Raw genomic sequence first — 18,993 nt, 5'->3', positions numbered from 1 at the left:
GAGAATTTAGGTATATCTACACGTGAATTACAGAAAAAAGATGCTACATATATCGGATATAAATTGCACTTTACTTGACGAGTTCGAAAATTTGAAAACCCAACTCTATGTTTATGAAATAGCACTAAAAGCCTCTCCAAAATTAGTAGAATTGAAAAGCTCAGCCCACAATACTCATTAAAATTCAAGTTTTAAAAAGAGGAAAACTGAAGCCTTATAATTAACCAGCACGAATAGGGCCGCGGCATGTCCTGGCGATTTGGAACACATTCCAACAAGTAGAACTCTCATGGGAAAGCAATATACGTCACCTTAAAATATTGCATTTAAAGCATGGGAAATGGTACTGGCGGATTAACTAAACATACCACCATACATGAAAAATAAATTCACTCAAATAATTACAATAAGGAGATTGAAAGAACTGGCAGTTACGAATTTAAAGAAGCTAACCTGCATTGTTCCAGAAAAAAGAATGACAATAACTGCTGATAAACTAGAAATCGGAAAATACACGGTAGTAACGCAGAGAATGGAGCCGTTAGAACTTGGCGGTTGATACAATCAGGCTCGTGCAAAGCAATGAAATCAATATTGCAGAGAGAACATCCGGTAAATGGAGGGTGTTTGATGAAGACTGGACGTCAACCTCAGAAGAATCAACAGCTAGGGGCATTCCGTCAATGTTAAGACTGCAAGAGTGAGGATCGGAGCCGTCCGTTCCCATCATGATGGCTCTCAGGACTGAAGAAACAGTGTGAATGTAAGCGGACCGGTTCATTGCAAGTAGCCAAGTCAAGCCCATTACTTCACAGTCTCTATCGTGCATTTTGCTCGTCCTGTCCTCGGATTTGCTTGTATTTCCAGTTTTGTGCTCCTTCAGCTGCATTTAGATCAGAGACAAGCAATGAGCCTGGGCATAATTATGTCGTCATTGGCCCCTTTATTCAATCGTTCAATATAAACAAGGGATGGGAAAGTACATAGGATTCAAGAGCATTGGTTGGAGCCACTAAATTCGTGGTTTAAAAATGGAATCAACTAACAATATCTACTAACTAATGTTGATGGGCTATGGTCTTGGCATGCATATGTATAGTACAGAGGAAGCTAAAGGGATTTGCCTTGCCTGGAATATTCCCGTGAGAGTTTTGTCCTTCGGTAGGAGGCTGTTTTGCTTAGCTTTGTAGTACTAGTGTTGTCCTTGGTGTTTTTGCCTGTTGTGTTTCACTTTGGGGGTTGGTTGGTGCTGGCCTTGTGTCGGCCTTGTTTGTGTGTGTCTGGATAAGCTGGCGAGTCCAGAGGTTGAGTGTGTTTTTTATGATCTCTATACTATACGTTCATTGTTTGGCTACTATGAAACCAAGAATGTGATTATACATAACCACATATCTATGATCAACCAACAAACAAGACCGAAGATCCATGCATGTCCTTAAGGCAGATTAGTTTTTTCTCTTTTGATGTTTTGAACAGCAGGGAGTTTAGTTACCGATCTTTTTGTTAGTTTTCATACGAATACAAGTTACCTGTTCGCGCAGGTAAACAAACATAGCCAAAGTTCCATAAACAAAACCACTATGGGTTGTCAAAATTGTCGTGTGTGATTATAACATGGCTGATTTGAGAACTGCATTATCCCAGAAGTAAAATCACCCAATGACTTCTACTTAAACGATGACATCCTTTGATTGATGAGACATCTTGACCATTACTGATGCTCTAGGGCGGGATATAATTATGGACAAGTAATGCATGGAGTGCTTAGGCTCCGTTCCAGAATTCCTTTTTAAAAAATAAATATTTATTTCATATTTTTAAATTTAAAAATAATGTAAATAAAAAATAATTTTTTAATTTTTTTTTTGCACCATATTAAAGATCTCAATGAGTTCTATCAAACAAGATTCATATTGATAGAAAAATTATTTACGTAAGCACATAATTTTTGAGCTTGAAATTGCATTTTTAAAAGATAGCATTTTTAAAAGATAAGTACTTATTTTCCTTTCGGGAACGGGGCCTTAGTATATGAGTATAATTGGGTGTGATAGTTTTGGATTTGGTTGGCAGTGACTTTTCTGAATTTCATCTTTAACGAATGATGGAAAACGAAAATAATTCATCTTCAAAGAATGATGGAAAACGAAAATAACTTAGGGAAAAAATAGAGAAAAACATTTGTGCCTAATGATGAAAAATGTTTTACTTTGTTTCATCTGGCCAAACAACAAAAAATGAGTAAAACGTAGAAACAAAAGGAGCCTAACATTCTCCCGAAAGAAAAAAAAAAAAAAAAAAGGCAACCACGTCCCACTCATGACTTCTGCTAGCAAAAGCCGCAGCAGAGGCACGTGCCATATATAGCCATCTAAATTTGGCGCGTAGTACTCCCACTGAACCGAGTAGGCCCGTGTAAGCTGGTTCCAGAGAATAAATTTTATTTACCATCGGTGTAAAATTTTATTTTTTCACTATCGTCTATTATTGTGATTTGTACCGTTCATATTTTAAGACTCGCAATATAAATTATCATGTAAAAAATCAGCTTGATTAGAAATTGATAGATATATTAAAATTTAAATTTTGATTTATAAAATAGACGATCTAATTTCTGTTAATAATAATAAAAATAAACTACCTATTTTACAAAGAAAATTTTAATTTTTAGTACTTCTGTTAATGTTCGATCAAGTTTATTTTTTGAACGAATACACTTCTAAGTGAAGTCTACAAAATAAACGATTCAGATCAGTAATAAATATACGGTAGAATAAAAAAATGTGGAGGTAAAAAAAATAAGACTTTCTATCGCCGGTGGAAAAATTTTATCTGGTACTCTCACAGTCGAAACAAAAAAGGAAAAAAACACCACTAGGCACTAGACTCTAGACCCGTGAACACAATTGTCCATGGCGAGAATGCGTGGGCACAGCGAAAGGCAACAAGAACACTTTCCCAATTCGAAAATTAATTGGCTATCTTTCTTCTTAATTCATTTAACTGATACCCATTGCGCATTGTAGTAGTACCTTGTAGAGACTGTTCAAGCACTTGGAACACCCAGCAAGGCCCGGACCAGCGGAGCAATCTCTCTCCAATCTCTTAACACTCTTACGATCACCGATGAGCTTCCCGTTTTCCGACACGGTGAACGCTGCCGGGCAGCTCAGCGGGTGCAATCTTATGCCGCAATAACAGCTCGCCATGTCGCAGGTCTTGTTTGGCTCCGCTAATTCTATGCCTCTGTCGTTAAGAGCCTTTCGGAAGCCGACCACGCAGGTCTCCGAGTCGTCGGGGAGGAGGGGGAGGTCGTACGACGACGCTGTTTGGGGCACCCTGTTGGGTCTAATTCCCAGAGCCGTCTCCGAGTAGGCGGAGTAGAGCCAGGCGGCGAGAACCGGGCAGCACCTGCTCCGGAGGAGCTGATCACTCGATCGGGATCTGACGGCGCATGCGGATCTGACGCCGTGAAAGAGCTCGTCGGGGAGGTCCAGGGGGCAGCCGGCGACGTCAGATTGCTCAGGGAACGCCGGTATGGTGGCTGCCAGCGATGGGGTTACCGAGAAGGGTTGGATGGAAGCCGGATCCGGCTCCGGAAGTACCGGAAGTGCTGGCACTACTGTGAGCGGAAAGGCCAGAAAGACAATTGTGAACAGATAGTTGAGGGACATTGTTCCCTTGAGATGGAGGGAATGTGACCTCTTTTCCTAAGGCCTTCAATTTCTTTTCTTTTCCTTTTTTTTTTTTTGTTTTTGGAGAGAGAGAGAGAGAGAGAGAGAGAGATATGGCTTTCTTTAATGGGAGGTGAGTTATGGAAAATTTTCTGGTCTTGTTTCGAGGGGAGGGGAGGGGAGGGGACGGGACGGGACGGGACGGGAGTTTGGCAGTTTGCAGTCTGACTAGCTAGCACTTTGCCACTTTCTTATCTTCGTGGGACAAGGTTTCCTGTCAAAAGATAACAAAGCATAAAAGGCTGAGGTCTCGTTCCGAAACTTAAAATAAGTACTCTTTTCGTCTCTTTTTAAGTGTCCTATTTCGTAACTCTAACTTATTAAAAAGACATCATCATTACACTTTTTACATCAATTTTTTCCTCCACTTTCCCTGCTTGTCCATCATCATTACACTTTTACTCACAAACTTTTCAAAATAAAATCTACTTTTAAGGACAAAATAGACAATACACCAACTTTTACCCTCCTAACTTTACAAAATGGACACTTATTAAGGGACAGCTCAAAATGGAATACTGGACACAAAAAAAAGGACGGAGAGAGTACTTATTTTTTAAGAAGGTAATTTTAAGTTTAAAAATAATGTGTTTACCGCAAATAATTTTCCAATCAATATGAATCTTGTTTAATAAATCTCATCAAGATCTTTAATACGGTTTTAATTATTTTTCATTTACATTATTTTTTAGTTTGAAAATATGAAATAAGCTACTTATTTTTTAAGAAGGTTTCTGGAACGAAGCCTGAGTTCTCCTCAACTTTCTTCGTTGTGTGTTTTGTTCGTATTTTTTTTGAATTTTTGTTAAATTTGTGTGATTTTTTTTTTGAATTACTCATTCGTCTTGACAAGAGGGGTTTAAAAAGTACAAAATTATGGCAAAAGAAAAAAAAATTCACTAACAACGAAAAAGTATTGCTTAGCAAAAAAACGACGAAAAAGTATTAAACAGCTGTCTTTTAGAGCTTAAGTGCCGTCTTATTTGAAATTTTTTTATATCGGTATATATTTTTATACTTTTTCAATTAATCCCTAAAATTAGGTCTAAAAACTAATAAAAAATAAAAAATACTAAAATAAATTCTAAACTTATAAGTTTAAAAAAACGTCGCCTAAATACGAGGGATGCAATCAAGCAAGAAAAGCATTCCACTGTCTCCACAAGTTTTTTTTCTTTTAAGAGCAGTAGCTGCCATATTCATACCAAAAATGTAAAGACCCGATATTTTAATATATATATATATATATATATATATATATATATATAGGAATTTTAAAGTGAGAGATCTCTGGGACTTTCATTTTTCGATCAAATTTTGAAAATTCGAACCGTTCAATGAAAACTGTTCGGATGAAGCCCTTTCCGGTCATTTTTTTTGCTGATTTCTCCCGGGGACCCTTAAAATCACATTCTGATCACTTTGAGCTGCTCGGATCATCGAAATTCAATCGGGAAGGGGAGTCCCGCATTTTAATAAAATGAAGGATCCCTCACCGGAACCTAACTCTATATATAATTATTATTATTAGTATTATTAAAATAAAATATTATTTTTGCTCGAAAAATTATTTATGTCGTCATACAAAACCTTATTCTGTAATCTGTCGTGTGCGCACGTGTCCGGCGAGAAATTGTTCGAGTGTGTGCGTGTGTTGCTCCGGATCACTTTTAGGTATTTTACCTAATTTAGGACACAAAAACAGGTTGCACCAGCTTCGGCAAACTGGTAGCCATTGTTCCTTCACAAAAAATGCTCGATGTATATAACGAGTCACTGTTCACAATGTATCTATTATAATATTATTTGTTTCTCTCACCTTCCTCGCACTCTCTTATTCTCACTGGTTCCCTTTCTCTACTACTCCTTCCGTCCCAAAATGTTTGTCCGGTCCGCAAAACGGAATGTTAAAAATAATACAATTTTTGCAAGAAAAAATCAAAAGTTTTTTAACAACTTACTAGATATCAATGAGTATTTTTAATTTGTGAAAAAAGTTTGAATTTTTTCTTGAAAAAATTGCATTATTTTTATCACTCCGATTTGCGGACCGGACAATCATTTTAGGACGGAGGGAGTATAATATTATAATATTATTTGTATCTATTATAATATTTTTTGCCAGTTTAGGATGGGGTAAAGTAGAGAGGCTGCTGCAAGTGGAATGAGATTTTCGATGAGAATGGGTAGGTAAAATGTACTGTTCATAGTTATTTTTGCTCACAACTGATGTACATGCTCTTACATTTCGGCTGAGTGAAAAAAAAAAAAGAGAAAAAGACAAAGGGGAAACCAAATCCCACATTTTACTCCCCAATTCCCTCCCAATACAACACCACATAATTACCCACATGTTAATACCCCTTAGGCAAAAACCCAAAACCTATTTTTGTTCGGCTAATTTAAGTCAACTGATTTATTTTTTTGTTCTTATTTAAAAAAATTGTATTTGTTAATTTTTCGTTAATCTTTTTAGGATTATTGCATCGTCATGATAAAAAGAATCTAAAAAGAAAAAATTACGATCGAAATCTAATTTTTTTGAATAAAGACAAAAATAAGCCAATAAGTCAATTTTTCGTCTTTATTCAAAAAAAATAGGATTTCGATAATAATTTTTTACTTTTTAGATTCCTCTCGTTACGACGATGCAATAATCTCAAAAAAATGATGAAAAACTAACAAATACAAAAAAAATTTAAATAATAATAAAAAAATAAACCAGTTAGCTTATTTAGCCGAACGGGACCAGTACCAATTCCATTTCATTCTCTTGTTCCCAGCCAACACCCACTTAGAGAGAGAGAGAGAGAGGGGCAGCCTGCTTCCATTTCCTTCTCACCGCCGTAGCTCCACTCCTCTCACCTCCACCAACCGCCGCCACGTCTCATCACCTTCCACCAACACCACCGAACTCCTCTCACCACCCGAATACCACCAGCCAAGCTCACAACACAATCACCACCACCTCCTCCAGCCGAGCTCCGCCGTCACTCTGACCCGCCACCATCTCTTTCCGAACCACTCCAAAAACCATTTTGCTGGACGAGAGGTAGTTCGGAACTCACCTCCTTAAGTATATCTATTTATAATATGGTACTGTGAGTTTTGAATCTTGTTACGTGTTTTTACGGAATAAATGGTTTAGGACGGAAAAAGGGAAGACCGGGCCATAAATCCATTGGAACATCATTAACATAGTTAAGCCCCTGGGATTGGAATCTGGTAATTAAATCCGTTAGTGCATCAGTTAAACCCAATATTTTCCTCCTAAACTTTTCTCCACTAATGACTGATATTTCTCTAAGTTGTAAAAATGTTGGTAGAATTTGAATGGTAAATAGCCCATTCCAAAACACTTTCTTAAAAAATAAGTACTTATTTCACATTTTCAAACTAAAAAATAATGTAAATGAAAAATAACTTTTCAATTTTTTGGCACTGTATTAAAGATCTCAATGAGATCTATCAAACAAGATCCATATTGATAGAAAAATTATTTGTGTAAGCACATGATTTTTAACTTGAAATTGCTTTCTTAAAAAATAAGTATTTATTTCCCTTTTGGGAACGGGCTTGAATAATTGACAGATAACCAACTAATCTCAAGATTAGTTAATGAGAGTAGATTGGTCAAGTGAAAAAATGTAGCCAAATCCCATCTCTCTACGTAGATATTGCGTCTCTATAATGATTGTAGCGTTTCGGTGCGATGATTTTCGGTCCCGACGTTGTCGGTCGAGTCCAGCCGTACCTCTGTTTCGTTTTTCCATTTTTGCTAGAGTCACTGAAGAAACTTTGAAATTGTTTTGGTATAGTTATAGTTTAGTCCCTTGTAATTAGTTTGTAAATCCACCCTAATGAATAAGGAAATGATAATTTAAGTCCCAAAGTTAGGAGCTGTTTGATAAAACTAAAAACTGAAACTGAAAGCTTAAAAATTAAGTACTGAAAGCTGAATACTGAAATTTTAAAATGAAAAGCTGTTTGATAAATATATTAAGTACTGAATTAAAAAAAATGATGAATAAATTTTGTTCCAATTCTCTTTTAATTTACTAACAATCATAATATACTTATGGTAATGGTGGAGGAGTGGTGGAGGTGGTGGTGGTGATGGTGGCGGAGGTGGTGGAGGTGGTAGAGTGGTTGTGGTGGTGGTGGTGGTGGTGGAGTGGTACATGGGAGCGGTGGTGGTGGTGTAGTGATGGTAGTGGTGGTGGTAGTGGTGGTTGTGGTGGTGGTGGTGGTGGTGGAATGGTGGAGCTGGTGGTGGTGTAATGGAGTGGTGGTAGTGGTAGTGGTGGTGGTGATACGGTGGTGGAGGAGTGGTGGTGGTGGTAGGAGCGGTGGTGGTGGAGTGGTGGTGGTGGTGGTGGAGGTGGTTGTAATGGTAGTATGATGGTTGAATGTAAGAACACAAAAATTTAATCAGAATTAAGTAGCTCAAAGCTATTTTTTTTTCCTTCAATTTTTTAGCCTATATTTTAAGTGGTACTTAATTTGTTAAGCAATGTAAAATGTAGTTATCAAACCTAATAAATCACTTATTACTTAATTGATTCAGTTTTAAGTGCTGAATTTAGGTTATTAAACAAGCCCAATTAGTTCCGATTTGATCTTAGTTCTATCGCATGATAAGTTCTATCGCACGATTAAATGTTGTTAGCATGTTAGCATGGTTTGTTGAAATGTTGAATTGCGTGATACTTTATTGTATTTGTATAATGGGCAAATAGGTTCCCGAGGTTGGTTGCGATGTGTGAATTTCATTTATAAGACGTGAAAATAGGATTAAAGGAAAAGATAATAAAGTGAGAGGCTGAGTTTTGGATTGGATTTTGGGCTTAGAACCCAAGGTGATGTTTTGATTAGAGATTGATTGGTGGTGGATTTGTGAATTGTTGATTTTCGAAACCTTGGGTATAGCATATATGGTGGTGATCGACTCTTGGATGTTGGTGCTTCGTTTGCTCCGATGTAATGGAATAACGCCCCAAGCGTAAGGCTTAAAACGTCTGTTGAAGCATAATAAATCGGAAATTCGGGATCGTACCCAAGGGAATAATTATATGGTTTGCTCGGATTTGTAGATGCAAGTAGGGGCTTTCGGCTTTAAGACAGCCAACTTTGTTTTACTTTAACGGTGGAAATAAAAGGGCTAAATTAAAAAAGAATTAACTAGAGAAAAGATAGGCTAGGTCTAAGAATTATTAACACCCAAGACCCGAGCTAAATCACACTCGTCACCCAATTACACAATTCAAGATACTTGGTTAAAGTTCTCAAATTGGAAAATAAAATGATTTGAGAATCAAGCTAGCTCTAGAATTCATTTGGCAAATACCTCGTGCGAAATAGCTCTAAGCATCATGTGTGGTGGGTAGGCGAAGCTCCCACCTACACATGATCAAAGATGTTAACACCTCGGTAATTTGACAAACAAACCCGAACCCCACATCAATTTTCAAATCAAAGTTTAAAGTTTTATTGGGTGCAAAATGCAATGTTCGCCCGAGTCATGAGATGCTAATCATCCCATGACCTAACCCTTAAAATTACTCACTCATATCTAGAGAGATAAAAGCAAGCACAAATCTACTTGACATAATTGAAATAACAAAATTAGAAGAAAATTAGAAATTAAGATAGATCGGGAGAAGATAAACAACTTTAATTAAGGTAAAAATAACAAAAAGTAACAACTAAGGGCAGAAATTGAAATATAAGTGCTGAAAAAATGAAAAACAACAAGAACACTCAAGAACAATTTGAATCTAGATCTAGATCTAAAATTAGGTAAGCAAATCTAATTCTACTTTTCTATCTACTTTTCTTTACAAAACAATGAAATACGCTTTTATACTTCTAAGATCCGCGCCTGGAATATTCCATAGATGCTCCGAAAATCCACTTCTAAGCCCCTCGGCATCGATGGCAACGGCCTTAGAGTGCTTCACTAAGGGGCTCGGCATCGATGTAAATAGTTTTATCCCATCGATGCCGAGGTGGCTAAGGGGCTGGACCACTAAGGGGCTCGGCATCGATGTAAAGGATTTTAGTCCATCGATGCCGAGCTCAATAGCTCAGAATTCTGCCTTGGCTGCCTGCTTCTTGCTCGGGCAAATCTGGTTCTGCTCAGGCAACTCAGCTTCTGCTCGGGCAAATCAACTTCTGCCTTGGCCATCCAGCTTCTGCTCGGGCAAATCTCCACAGCATCTTATTTTCATTCTCTAAACTTAAGTAAAGATTGCATTTTAAACCTTTCTTTTACCTTTTATTTACTTTAATTTATTTAATGAAAATAAGGAAGTACCCCCCATTTGGAAACAATGGCATTACCAGAATTTTGATATTTCAATCCAATCAAAATGTTGACCCCCAGCTTTTAGTGTAAAATAGAAAGCAACACACTTTTCTATCGAATAAATGGCTCAAAACATGACCTTAATCTTTGAATAAAACCTTGCAATTTTGAAGTTGCTCTTAGAAAAATTCAATGATCAATTACCGCCATTTTTTATCTCGAAAATCGATATTTTTTCGAAAAGTGATTTTTCCATACTTCGACAGATTTTCAGGGGCCGACAGGGTCTTCATTAGTTTCTCGAGTACTTGGACGCACTCGGGCCATGGATGATGTCAAAATATGTCTTATTCACACGATTTACCTGAAAGCACTAAAAATATACCTTATGAGTAAACGCAATTAAGAAGCAACTAATTAAGCGATGAAATTAACTAAAATTAGATACTAGCGCACCCTGCATTGCATTAACGGGTACTTATCAGTTGGGTGGTGGTAGGAGCGGTGGTGGTGGTGTAGTGATGGTAGTGGTGGTTGTGGTGGTGGTGGAATGGTGGAGCTGGTGGTGGTGTAGTGGAGTGGTGGTGGTGGTAGTGGTAGTGGTGATGGTGGTGGTGGTGACCAGGTGGAGGAGCGGTGGTGGTGGTAGGAGCGGTGGTGGTGGAGTGGTGGTGGAGGTGGTTGTAATGGTAGTATGATGGTTGAATGTAAGAACACAAAAATTTAATCAGAATTAAGTAGCTCAAAGCTACTTTTTTTTTTCTTCAATTTTTTAGCCTATATTTTAAGTGGTACTTAATTTGTTAAGCAATGTAAAATGTAGTTATCAAACCTAATAAATCACTTATTACTTAATTGATTCAGTTTTAAGTGCTGAATTTAGGTTATTAAACAAGCCCAATTAGTTCCGATTTGATCTTAGTTCTATCGCATGATAAGTTCTATCGCACGATTAAATGTTGTTAGCATGTTAGCATGGTTTGTTGAAATGTTGAATTGCGTGATACTTTATTGTACTTGTATAATGGGCAAATAGGTTCCCGAGGTTGGTTGCGATGTGTGAATTTCATTTATAAGACGTGAAAATAGATTAAAGGAAAATATAATAAAGTGAGAGGCTGAGTTTTGGATTGGATTTCGGGCTTAGAACCCAAGGTGATGTTTTGATTAGAGATTGATTGGTGGTGGATTTGTGAATTGTTGATTTTCGAAACCTTGGGTATAGCATATATGGTGGTGATCGACTCTTGGATGCTGGGACGGGACATAAGGGTGACATTGTGCTTAAGTCACAACCTGGGCTAGACGGCGCTTGTGCGTTGCCGGTGAAGTTTTATCGGAACTTATGGTCACGGATGGGATATCTGAGTACATAACTTAGCTATCTTTCATCCAGATCTGGAGCTTGTGCGTTGCCGGTGAAGTTTTATCGGAACTTATGGTCGCGGATGGGATATCTGAGTACATAACTTAGCTATCTTTCATCCAGATCTGGAAAAGAGGAATCGAACCACACTAGTGTCTTATGCCAAAGGTTAAGGGTAGGAACGGATCTGTGGATAAGATCCAAGATATCACTTAGGTTGAAGAATAGTAATAAAATGATTAATTGTTCTCTTTTTATTTTATGTCAATGCATTGTAAATCTATTTCCTTGCTGCTTGTAAGTTCTGGGTTTCGGGTGGATTTTGGCTACTGAGCGTCATCGCTCACGGTACTATGTTGCCCTGGTAACTCGAACGCCAGGTACTGAAGATGGAACGGAAGTGCCATTCGAGCAGATCAAGTTCAACCCTGCTACGGACCGAGGAACCTTGGTTGTCGTACACTTAGATGCTCTGGCAGATAATTGATCTTTGATTTTGAAAGCTTAAACGTTTAAATTTGGAAAGTGTGATAATTTGACTCGTTTGAAAATTTTAAACTTAATTCGATATGGCTGTAATATCATGGGGTATGCTTTTGGAACGTCTGACGCAGTAAACCAGATTAATCTTTTGAGAAATTAGTCTTTTAATATTTACTTAATGTTTCCAAAATCCGAGGCGTTACAAAAAAAAACCACCAATTTCATATGTTGAAGCTATGAAATTCTAATCGCTTGGTATTTCATGGGAATCGACAATATTGAATGCCACCACTCAATTCGATGAGCGTGGTTGAAAAGCCAAAACACAAACTAAATACAATGATGATAACCAAACCAAAATTTTATGTATAGGAAGCAGAAATCTTTGACTGTTGAAGCATACATGAAGCAAAAATCTTATAGTTAGGGTTCAAACTAAAAAATCCCCACTTTCACGAGCCCTAAGTTTTTTGTTTGTTTGTTTGAACTAGTTATAGTGAAATTAAAGGCTAGAATCGATTGGAATTGTAGGGGTCATTGACAACCCAGAGATAGAGAGAGAATAAAACCTTAGTGGTCAGTGGTGGTGTCGTTGCTGGGCCTAGGCGATTTTCACTGCTGGTAGTGTTTGCTAGAGGTGGAGGGTGAGGTTGGTGGGAGTCGCGTGGTGATGATCGCGTCGTACTTCTCTCTCTCTCTCTCTCTCTCTCTCTCTCTTAGTTCGTTCGTTCCTCCGTATCGGGAGGGGGGGATACAAAAGAGGCTTGATACAGTGCATATAAATAAAATATGAAAGTGTCCATAAAACAAAAATAAAGGGCTTTATGAGGAAGTTTAACAAATTTGAAGTTAAAGCATGAGATACAAATCTTTATTTAGAATAAAATAATGTCAAAAGTTTGACAAAGTTACAATAGAGGAAGTTAAAAAAAAGGAAATGATATTGGTACTCCAAAAATTGATGTTGGCACTCTAAAAAACAAAGGAAAGTTGCTTTGGAGTTACACTGATTTTGGAGTGCCTGTATCAATTTTTGGAATGCCAATATCATTTTCCTAAAAAAAATTGCCATTATAGTTTTTTTTTTGGAAAGGAATCAGTTCCATATTAAAAGTCCGAAGGCATTATAGATTTCACCATAAGATACATGAGCGAACCAAAACAACCAAAACCTTAACACGAGCATATGCATCAGCCGCACAGGCTCAAGGCACCTAGTTGGAGAGGATGATTTTTCGAATGACAAATCTCCATTATCAAACTGCAAAATGGAAGTCATGGTTAGCCCAAAGTTTCAAGTCATGGTTAGCCCACAGTTGTAGGATCATCACATCACCTCTGTTTAATTAGGATCCAACAAGAGTCACTAGGCCTACAAGGGCACCGATCCATAGATTTAGCCCGCAGTTCTTTAGGCCCTTCTCCATGGGCCAAAACTCAGTTCCTGCTACCGTGGAATTTGAGCTTTTTTCCTTGTTATTTATTTATTTATTATATATCAGCAAAAGGAAAGATTTTACTATTAATCTTTGAAAATGATTACAATGATTAATGGGATTACGGTCACACCGGCATAATGCCTGACGCCACTTGAGAACTGCACCCAAAGGAAAGCAATGAATCAACCAAAACACCACAACGAAAGAAAGAACCGCCAAACGAACCAACAAACCTAAAAAGAAAATCCAAAAACCAAAAAGGACACAAACCTAACATTTTCCCTTGTTGATCTGTTGCGGAATTTGAGCTGACATAGAACGGTTTATTGATTATCCCATTAACCAGAGCAACTTCGGGTTGACCATTTCCACATAATGCCAAGGCCCAATACATCTCTAAAAAGTCAACAACAAATTTCAAATTGTCATTTAAACAAAATTTAATTTGTCAATGGAGGCTGTTAATGCCACGGAGGTTTTTGTTTGTGCCACTGGAATTAATTCCACACCATTCAAATATGCCTCAATTGCCCTCCCTTGTTATCTGCTACTAATTTGTTTTGACTTCTCCCTAACCATTTAACTTTCCTAAACTACCCCCTCGGTGACTTTCCTTTAATCCACAAACAAATCCCACTTTGAATCTTTTTCATTCCTAATCCAATTTAATACTCCACTATCACAAGATCAACCAAAATCTTTTCTTCTACATAGAATAACTTCCTAAAACTCCTCCTTCATCTTAAAAAAATTCTGTCCTCTACATACACAAAAAAACGTCACCTTCACTCCATTTCTTTATCAATATTCAAGGTATTTCTTTATCATTTTTTTTGTGATTCTGTTAATAGACTACCAGATCATCATCCTCTCCTATGTGGTTTTAGGAATTTATGTTATTTTCGTAACTTCATTTTCGATTAAGTTGATAATCTTCCTTGAACTTTTTCTTATGTCAATTTAATGATTTGCAGAATGGATATTGAACAAGCAATTGAATGTGTCATTGGAATTTCAAGTGATCGAATTGAACAAGAAAGAATCGTTGCAGAAGGTAACGAAATGGAAGAAAATAGACAAAATGACATAGTTGGACAACTTGGATGGAAATTTCAATCCCGTGAAGAGCTTCTTGGTACTCTTAGAGATTTTTTCTCAATGCAAGGGTATGCAATATCTATCAAAAATTTCAAAAAGGACGAATATGTCATCATTGGTTGTGATAGGGGAGGACGTTACCGCAATAAATGGCATGTTCCGATAGAGCGTCGACAACGGAAGACGGCAACTCGTCTTATAGATTGTCCTTTTCAAATTTACAGTAAGAGACATGCGGATGGCTTTTGGGTTCTTGAAGTGAAGAATAGTTCACATAATCATGAACCTTCAAGTGATATGTCTGGACATCCTTCTTGTCGTCGTTTGTCAAAAAAAGAGATCATGAGCATTGAAAAGATGACTAGATCGGGGGTACCACCACGCCAAATACTTTCTTCACTTCGACAAGGGAATCCGAAACTTTAGGCAATATCAAGAACAATCTACAATATGAAGGTTAAACTTAAAAATGACAATTTGGCCGGACGAACTATGATCCAAGCATTATTTGAAGAGCTTTGTCAAGGTGATTTTACTTTTTATGTTGCACATGATCAAAATGGTCGTTTGACGCATCTATTTTTTGCACACCCTTCTTCCATTGCATTGACAAGGAGCTATACAACTGTTTTTGTGATGGATTGCACTTACAAGACTAATAGATACAAGATGCCACTACTTGATATCATTGGAGTTTCAAGTTTTAACAGTTCGTTTTACTCATGCTTTGTATTCTTGGCAAAAGAGGGAGAAGAAGATTACGTTTGGGCTTTACAAATGTTTAGGAGAATATTGGGTCCCGCTTGTTATCCTACTGTCATTGTGTTCGATAGGGAGTTGGCCTTGATGAATGCTATAAAGGTTGTCTTCCCAATGACTACTAACCTTTTATGTGTATGGCATATTGAGAAAAATATTTTGGCGAATTGCAAGTCTCATTTTAAAACTCAAGAGGATTGGACCACATTTTTAGGAGTGTTGCTATATGTACCGACCACGGGGAGGGAAAACGTACCGACGGCCGCCGGCGGGCCGTCTCCGGCCACCGGACGGTCGATCCGAGCCGTTCAAAAATTCTAAAAAATAAAACCGAGGGGGTCAACGCGGGAATCAAGGGCATCCGAGGTGTTTAGGGTGCTTGATCAAAGCACCCTTTTTTCGTGTATATATGTGTGTGTACATATATACACGAAAAAAGGGTGCTTTGATCAAGCACCCTAAACACCTCGGATGCCCTTGATTCCCGCGTTGACCCCCTCGGTTTTATTTTTTAGAATTTTTGAACGGCTCGGATCGGCCGTCCGGTGGCCGGAGACGGCCCGCCGGCGGCCGTCGGTACGTTTTCTCTCCCCCAATGGTCGGTACTCATAGATTTTTCGCATTTTTAGATACTTAGAACGAGGTGATAAGCTCTCCAGATGGAGGGGCATTTGATGAAGCTTGGAAATTATTTGAACTACTCTAGAATGAGAAGGAGTACATGTTAAGCTATATTCAAAGGACATGGCTTCCATTTAAAGAACGATTTGTAAAAGCATGGACTGAAAAGTGTGCTTATTTTGGAAATCATGTTTCTTCGAGGGCGGAAGGTGCTCATGGAAAATTGAAGAAATATTTGCAAGTTTCAACCGGTGATCTCCATCAAGTGAAGAACAAGATATGCCTTGCGATTGAGAATGAATTTAAAGAGATAAATGCTCAACTCTCAAGTGAGAAGATTCGAATACCTCACAATTGCAACATTTCTTTCTTTAAAGAAATCATCAATCGTGTGTCAGTGTATGCTATGCGAGAGATACTTAAACAATATGAAATGGTTAAACATGGGACAATGCAGCCAGTTTGCACGGAACACTTCATGGCAACAATGGGTCTCCCTTGTGCACATAAGATGATTGATTGGAAAGGTAAGGCACTACCTCTTGATGCAATACACTCACAATGGAGGATTGATATGATATCCCTTACTTGTTCTGATGGTGGAGAAACCAGTGGGGGAAGTATTAAAAGGATTGATCCATGAGTTGGAAGATAAATATGAAGCATGGCCTCCAACTCAAAAGGAACGCGCTCAAGAGAGGATTTCTCAACTTGTAAATCCATCACTTCCATTACTTTTTGAGCCAAATGTTCAATGTCCTAAAGGACGTCCATCAGGGTCAAAGAAAGGAAAGGAATCTGGGTCAACAAGACGAATTCCTTCGAAGTTTGAGATCGTGGATACAACTAAACGAAAATGTAGCATTTGTAAAGGTGTTGGTCATAATAGTCGAACATGTCTGCAAAAATTTGGGACAAATGAGTTTAATGCAAGTCATATAGCTAATCCAAATGATGATGGACCGACTATGAATGTGATTGACCTACACACAATTTCTACTTCAAGTAACTGCTTTTGGTTGGATGATTGAACGGTAAGTTTAATTCTTTGTCCATTGTTTTGCTTAATTTGTTTTTGTCTTAATTTTACTTGAAAAAAACTTACAATTCTATATACTCCATCCGCCGATCTCTAAATAAATGTTTCCTACGAAACGACGTGTAATTTTTGAAAAAAAGATAAAGTACTTCCGTGCATAATTTTTTCAATTTTCTTTGCACCAAATTGAAGATCTAATGAGTTCTTTAATTCACTGCGAAGAAATTGAAAAAAAAAATTATGCACGAAAGTACTTTATTTTTTTTTCAAAAATTGCATGTCTTTTCGTAGGAGATACTTATTTAGGGATGAAGGGAGTACTAAGTTTTGCAAAATTTGAAAGGATCTATGTTATAACAATTTTCTTTTCCCCACAGGCAATAGAAGACATCTTTCCCGTCAATAAAGATTGTCAAGGGCTAAATGAAGGACGCATTACAACTTTTCCTTGGATTATTTTTTTGGAACTTCATAGTTCATTTCTGGTTAATTTGTAATGTTTCATAGAATGCATCTTTAATTGTGGACGAGAATGTTAATTTTGATTTCTAATAGTTTCTGGTTATGTCTTGCCAATGGTGTTTTGCTATTGACCTGGAGTATTAAATTGGATTAGGAATGAAAAATATTTAAAGTGGGATTTGTTTGTGGATTAAAGGAAAGTCACCGAGGGGGTAGTTTAGGAAAGTTAAATGGTTAGGGAGAAGTCAAAACAAATTAGTAGCAGATAACAAGGGAGGGCAATTGAGGCATATTTAAATGGTGTGGAATTAATTCCAGTGGCACAAACAAAACCCTCCGTGGCATTAACAGCCTCCTTTGTCAATACATATTTTATATTGTCTCTAGTTAAACCTTTTTAAGTTTTCGGTTATTATTTTCTAGATTTTGATTCTTCTCGTGAAGATTAATGTTGAATCTATGAAACTAGACTAAAAATTAAGAAGAAGATTAAAAAAGAAAAAAAAAATTAGACCGAAAAATTAATTAAGACAAATAAAGTATTACGTACGCTAAACTTGCGAGCAACATGCAAGTGGAGTGGAGTACTGCAGTTGGTGTCTCACTAATAATCTCATGCATATGGACAAGTTCGATTCTCTTAAGCACTCACCTTCCTCCCCAAGTTCCCTAAGATAGAGTAGATTAAGTTTAGCGAATGACAAAAAAAAAAAAAAAGAAATACTGTGAGCAACATGAGTGTGCCATTATCAGAGACGTTAATACTTTTTTTAACCTTTACAGGCACTTCGTGAACCAATACGTTCAAAAGAAAAACAACAATAACAAGGAGGTTTTGAGATTCAATAAGTACCCAATTCTAACTGAAACACTAAAGACTTGGATATTAGGGATTAGGAGATGCTGTCAAGCGCCGTTCATCTTGACACGGACGGTACAATATGTGCATTGTCACTTTTCGGTAGCAATTACAATGTGTGGATTAACAAATTTATCACCATATAACAAGTTGTTTTAATTTCCAAATAGCTATAGTAAGTTAAGCTTCAACTATAGAAAGAGAAAAAGTGAAGTAATAAATAATTCAGTGTACAAATTATTTGCAAAGCCAATGTTTCCGGAATAGTATTATTTTATAGGGTTAATGCCGGCCGTCTTTAGTGCCGAAAGAAGAAAAGTTAATTAGGCCATTAATTAACCTTGAAAGAAGGGAAGAACATTCCACTAAGGAAGATAGAGTTAGTTGAAATATGAGTTTGATTGCATCATGCAATTGAAAGCAAAAGCACAAATACCCACCCACATTAGAGATAGGCAAATGCTAATTGATGTCCCAGGGGCACAAGTTTAAGCGAATTAAATGAGCTAAAAAAGCCGGTAAACACGATTAACTATGTTGGTAATTGAGGAGTTCTCCAACTACCCTCATTAATTGTAGGGGTATCACATAAGGCCCATTTAAATGGTCATATCTACCCTTGTTTAAAGTGTCTAGTTCCAATTAATACTCCAATGTATGCGAGTATGTTTTTGTTCTTTTCAGTTACTACTTCGGAAAATCATGTTTTTTCTTCTTTTACTCCGTATGAAAAAGAATGTCTAGTCTGCAAAACGAGAATGTAAGAAAAAGCATTTTTGTTTGAAAAAATTCAAACTTTTTCGCTAAATGCTAGACAAAACCGAGT

General features: G+C 37.3%; 2 protein-coding genes across 2 annotated transcripts; one reads left to right on the top strand and one right to left on the bottom strand.

Annotated features, from left to right (window-relative positions):
* Positions 1–303: 303 nt before the first annotated feature.
* Positions 304–3,940, bottom strand: LOC131335877 (uncharacterized GPI-anchored protein At4g28100). The gene is made up of 2 exons (XM_058371429.1): positions 3,033–3,940; positions 304–883 (listed from the first exon to the last, which is right to left on the bottom strand). The coding sequence occupies exons 1-2, from the start codon at positions 3,672–3,674 to the stop codon at positions 542–544; spliced, it is 984 nt and encodes a 327-aa protein (XP_058227412.1). The 5' UTR covers positions 3,675–3,940; the 3' UTR covers positions 304–541.
* A 10,937-nt stretch (positions 3,941–14,877) lies between these two features.
* Positions 14,878–16,838, top strand: LOC131298728 (uncharacterized). The gene is made up of 3 exons (XM_058324203.1): positions 14,878–15,288; positions 15,893–16,334; positions 16,420–16,838. The coding sequence occupies exons 1-3, from the start codon at positions 14,878–14,880 to the stop codon at positions 16,836–16,838; spliced, it is 1,272 nt and encodes a 423-aa protein (XP_058180186.1).
* Positions 16,839–18,993: the final 2,155 nt, after the last annotated feature.

Source organism: Rhododendron vialii, chromosome 8a (genome assembly GCF_030253575.1).
Source record: "Rhododendron vialii isolate Sample 1 chromosome 8a, ASM3025357v1".
Classification (NCBI taxonomy): Eukaryota; Viridiplantae; Streptophyta; class Magnoliopsida; order Ericales; family Ericaceae; genus Rhododendron; species Rhododendron vialii.
The sequence above is the reverse complement of the archived record's forward strand: the minus strand, read 5'-3'. Positions and strand labels throughout refer to the sequence as shown.

Coding starts and splice junctions, on each gene's coding strand:
- LOC131335877 (XM_058371429.1), bottom strand. CDS start 3,674: ATGTCCCTCAACTATCTGTTCACAATTGTCTTTCTGGCCTTTCCGCTC. Junction 884..3,032: donor GCTTGAACAGTCTCTACAAG/GTACTACTACAA, acceptor ATCTAAATGCAG/CTGAAGGAGCACAAAACTGG.
- LOC131298728 (XM_058324203.1), top strand. CDS start 14,878: ATGAAGGTTAAACTTAAAAATGACAATTTGGCCGGACGAACTATGATC. Junction 15,289..15,892: donor CCTTGATGAATGCTATAAAG/GTTGTCTTCCCA, acceptor GAACTACTCTAG/AATGAGAAGGAGTACATGTT. Junction 16,335..16,419: donor TAAGATGATTGATTGGAAAG/GTAAGGCACTAC, acceptor TGGAGAAACCAG/TGGGGGAAGTATTAAAAGGA.